Genomic DNA, 5,166 nt, shown 5'->3' with positions numbered 1-5,166 from the left:
AAAAAAAGAAAGAAAAAGTTCTGGAGATGAAGGGTGGTGAGGACTGCAAAACACTGAATGTACTTTATGCCATTAAACTGTACACTTAAAAATGGTTAAGATGGTAAACTTTATGTGTATTTTACCAAATACACACCAAAAAACCCTCTAAGGGTTGTTCATAAACTGCCTTGCAGACCGGTTAGAAAGCACTCTCTCCTGACCTGCACATCTCTCTGCTCCTTGCATCTTTGCAAAGGGCACAGACCTGAGCTGGCTGGGACCCAGAATTTACCATTCCATCTAAAACATACATGTGCTCACGGATCTGCACACACACAAAAATTCAATCCCATCTGGATTCTTTTCACCCACATCGCAATCTGCAAAATGATACATTCAGCCTGGCTGTGTTCTTTCTTGCTAGCCATGACAGCTGCAGACATGAGCAGTTGCTTGTCTCGGAGGGTAGGGTCAATGGTGGCAGGAAGGACCTGTGGCCCTGAGGCTTGGCCTGAACTCTCTAGAGAATTCAGGGCAGTAACACCAACACACGCAAGCATGTAGCACTTACCCAAATTCCTCAGGATGAAAATACAGATACTTTTTCCTCCTCTAGTTTAGGGCAGTCAGAGAGAGAGGAAAGGAAGGGACTAATTCAAACTTACAAAGGAAAGCTAAACTTTTTTCTCATTCTAAAAAACGTCTTACCAACTTGTTCTTACAACCACATGATTAGTATTAGTGCTTGGTTTACTGAGTTACAAAAACAATTGGGTCAAAAGGCTAAAATTATTTCTTAATCAGCAATATCGGAAATGTGTCCTAAAAATCTGGAAGGTGAACATTCTGTCCACCGGATTTTAGAAAAGCCAAGTTCACCTAAAGAATGCATCAAACATATCATCTAAATAATCCAAGGCCTAGAATGCATCAATCAATGTGACAAAATTTCCAAAAAGCAGATTGGAATTAAGTCTTCAAAAAAGACAGTTGTTACTATATAATTCTATTACTATATAATTCTGCAGGTGGACATGCAGCAGAACTTGGTAAACAAAATTATATATTAAATATGCATTTTCATATGATTCACCATGGAATGAAAATATTATAAAGATCATTTCGGCTCCCACTATTTAAATGTCATTACCCACTTGAATTGAAAAAAGATGCAAGGACACAAAGTGAACAGACGATAACTTTATTGGAGATTTACTCGGCTACAATTATTACAAAAAAAACAACTAAAGATAATTGTGATCCATAAGGTGCAGATTGCAAATTTCTGCAGCATGATTACTGTATGAATGAACGACATCATGTTCCTTAAAAAACAGCTGCAGCATGTGATGGTAAATATTTTATTGTCAATCAAATTATATGCATTAGTTTTACTTGAATTTAGTAATTTTCCTTCACTATTTACAGCAGAAAAGCCCGAAATTTACTTCCTGTTCATCTTTGCATTTTTGCTATGTAACCTGCTGCTGCAGTGAATTCTTAGTGCATCTATAAAATTTAAATTGTCTGTGGTTGATGTCCAAATAAAAATGGACTAGAAAAAAAACAAGTAATGATTAAAATATATTTACAAGTTAGTTGTGAAAAATCATTTTCACTGCTAGTGGAAAATACAATGGTCTCAATGCAAATTTCCTAAATATTGCTATTGGCGTCTCCAACAACTTTAAAAATCATTTTAATAGTCTTGGTCTTAAACATATCTTTAAAACTTTCCATGTACAATATAAAATAAAGAAATTTATCTGGAAATAATTAAATTCCTGAAAAGTAATCAGTGGTTGGAAAAATATAATTATTCAAATGTAATTAAAACAACCATATAGGTAATAATTATACATGACATGAGTTTCTCTTCCGCAGATAATGCAAATGGGTTAAGGACTCTTAACATAATTTCAGATGCAGTTAAAAAAGGGTATCAAGGTCTCAGTTTGGTGGCTTAAATCTTGTGTAAAGGGATCAAACACCCTAACAGAGCAAGATCCAATATTTTAAATCAACGGGGCCTTGTGCATCAACTACGCTCGGTCTGGATTCCAGGGATCCTCTGCAGTCCTCACCTGCCCCCAGGGAGCGACTGAAGGAACTGACTGCCAGGAGAACACCTGGATTCACAAACCAAAGCAGCCTCAAGTTTCGTGTTGTCAAGGCAGGGTATTAGAATCTTTCTGAGGGCAAAGTATTATTAACAAATAAAAATAGCAGTATTTTAAAAGACAATTACAGGAGTGTTAGAGGTCATTCTAAATTTCATCACTTCACGTCATACAAAAGAAAAAAGAAAACAAATATAACAAACATTTTAAAAACATAATTAAGAGTTCAGTTAACAAATCTTTTTCATACTTTCACAAACAGTAAAAATGCCACAGACAAAAATGACCTATTTAAGTTGTGCGAGTATATGACACATTGCAGGCATTATAATTATCTTTTTCAAATTCCATAAATCAAAACAGCAGCAAGGCCAAACCACATTTTTTTCCTCTCTGTTAAGCATATTTTCTTGAAATGAGGTAAAGCATGGTACCAAGTGCAATGCTTATCTGTGCTACATGAACAGAACAGAAGGGAAAAAGCTATTATAAAACGCAGCATAGTTAGGACTGCGGAAAGTATATTATAAAAGAAATTTTAACAAATTTACAAATGAAGGTTCATGTCCACTAACTTGCACGCAATCATCATACGGAATTTCTGCAGTTGCTTTGTCAAGATACGCCTCCCCAGTCCTTTACACATGTGCTCAGAGCACAGCCACACCCCACTGGTAGCTTTTCCATATTACATTCGGTCTCACACTGCAATCACAGGAACGGAAGGGGGCACACAGGGTTCTGAAGTGGGGCAACATAGAGTGATTTTTTTTTTCTTAATTGACAGATGCAAAACATTTCAACAAGCTAAACAGAGGAAAACTTTACAGCATTAAAAATCAGCAGCACAAAAGCGTTCATAACCATTTCATATGTCTAACTCGTACTTTTTTATTTTTTAACTTAGTAACCAGGGGATCATAGAATGCTTCAAACTGTGAGTCAAATTAAAATCCACTATTTTTCTCCAACAAAAAGTGAAATAGCTGAAGTTTGCTGTTGATAAAACATTTTGAATGTAGAAGGATATTTGAACCCCTGAGAATGTATGACCTAATCATGTCTAAGTCTGAACATCTTAGTATCAACAAAAAAATACTCTTCTTAAGGTTACAAATATATTGAGGCATTTTTCTCCCACTGGGAATCGTAACTGTGAAAACAATCTGATTTTGGTGCCAGGAATCAAGAGAATCCCTTAACATTGGAATCAATGTATTAGACACAATGCAAAGCCCTAAGCTCCTGGCATCAGGTAGTTTATAAATATTAAGAGATTTGTGAATAAACTTGATCACAAATCACCCTCACAATAAAATTCACATCCAGCCTTACTTGTTAACTGCACTTTTACAGTTATATAATTCAAGAATTGCTTTGTTTTAACTGGCCATATCTTACATTAAGGTTTTTTTAAAAGTCAAATAGACATCTTAAGGTTCCAAATCAGAATTAAATAGTTTTAAAACAAGTCACCTAAACTAATTTGCTCAAAAACTCATTTAATAATTTAGATCTCAATTTAAGTTTAAGATTGGAGATAACAAAAAACACCGGAGAAGCTTAATATCCCCCTCACTCAGGGTTCCTTAGAGAGCAGAGCTGACAGTTTTCTGTGGGTGCACTCGCACAGAGGCATTTCTCTGTGGGTGGATGATGCAGATAAAGCAGGAAGGACAGTATTCAAATGTCACTTACACATAAATGCAGCATTCCACGAAGCATCAACTTCAGAATCATGTGCTGGGAAATACAAGACACCTCTGCTCAGCTTTCTTAAACTTCAAGCATAATTAACAGGGCAAATTGCAGCAAACCTCTACTGGTATGTTGATGGGAGTGCAAGACTGACCCACAGCTTTCAAAAAGGTAAATTAAGAGGTATTATAGTTACAGTGCAAAAAAAAAAAAAAAAAAAATTAAAATTTCAAGCATAATACATAAACATAGCACCAAACAGGGGAAAAATGCATGCAAAAGAAAAGAAGAACTGAGGTATTTAAGTGAAGAGTGCCTACAAGTCTAATTAAAGAAACTTAGGCAAATGCCTAAAAGGTTTTTTTTTCGTTTTCCAAAGATGGAAATAATGAGCTAGTTTATCTAAATTAATGACCTAAATCACAGATGTATCAAAATTACGGCAGTTTATCGCAAACGTTAAACTTTCATGGCATTAACAGCACAGCTTTGGTAGGTGAAATATGCATGCAACATTATGAAAAGTACAGTAAGAAATTTATGTGAGGAGACGAAGGGTAAAGGTGCTCTGTTTTGCTTCTTTAAATAAGTAACCAATCAATTATAAAATCTGCAGCATATTTTAGGTGTGATATGTCTAAGGTTTATTTTGTTAGAGCAACAGCCTAGAAGGCAAAATTATTTGCCATAAACATTTCCATCAGTGGAACTACCTAGCAGGAGGTCTTTAGTAAAATGGGGTGTTTAGCCAAAGATCATTTTTATGATAAAAAATATCCGTAGACTACATATTCTGGTTTTTAAAATGTCTTCAGTATACGTATGACAGAAATTTTAGGATGATCCTGTAATAAGTTACAACTATACTAGTGAGTTGTAAGTATCACACTGTCTCAACGTCTAATGCATAATAAAATGAAGGGAATGTAAAACAGTTTGTTCCAAAAAGATCAGAGATTAAAGAATATCCATGAAGGTTTTACTTTTAAGGCAAGAACCTTTTTTATCCAAGACTATGTGGCATTGGAAAACTAAAATGTGATTCACCAACATGCCAGCCAATGTTCATTAAAAATCTGTCCCTTACTATATCAGGTGCAACAGCGACCAGGAACATCACCTTATACAGTATAACGTGGAAAGAAAAGACAACACTGGCGCACTTCTCCTCTCGAAAACCTTATCATTCTATTCAGCTTATCAACTACTGCAGGACTGGCACTACTGCACACACGGAGAGATGGAGAAGAATCTACATCATCTTAGGACTGCTGGAGTTAAGTTGAAGCTCCATGGCCTTCTAACACTAAGCAAAGCTGACATAAATTAAACTCAAAAAAAAAAAACCTGTCAATTATTTTGAACA

At 35.3% G+C, this 5,166-nt stretch overlaps 1 protein-coding gene across 1 annotated transcript in view; it reads right to left on the bottom strand.

Annotated features, from left to right (window-relative positions):
• Positions 1–1,167: 1,167 nt before the first annotated feature.
• The window catches only part of DICER1 (dicer 1, ribonuclease type III), a 72,223-nt gene continuing 68,224 nt past the window's right edge, over positions 1,168–5,166 (bottom strand). The window contains exon 30 of the mRNA XM_011951518.1: positions 1,168–3,960. Coding sequence (XP_011806908.1) covers positions 3,922–3,960 — 39 coding nt within the window. The 3' untranslated portion in view covers positions 1,168–3,921. The remainder of the gene's footprint in view (positions 3,961–5,166) is intronic.

This window comes from Colobus angolensis, unplaced genomic scaffold (assembly GCF_000951035.1).
Source record: "Colobus angolensis palliatus isolate OR3802 unplaced genomic scaffold, Cang.pa_1.0 Scaffold32, whole genome shotgun sequence".
NCBI lineage: Eukaryota > Metazoa > Chordata > Mammalia > Primates > Cercopithecidae > Colobus > Colobus angolensis.
The sequence above is the reverse complement of the archived record's forward strand: the minus strand, read 5'-3'. Positions and strand labels throughout refer to the sequence as shown.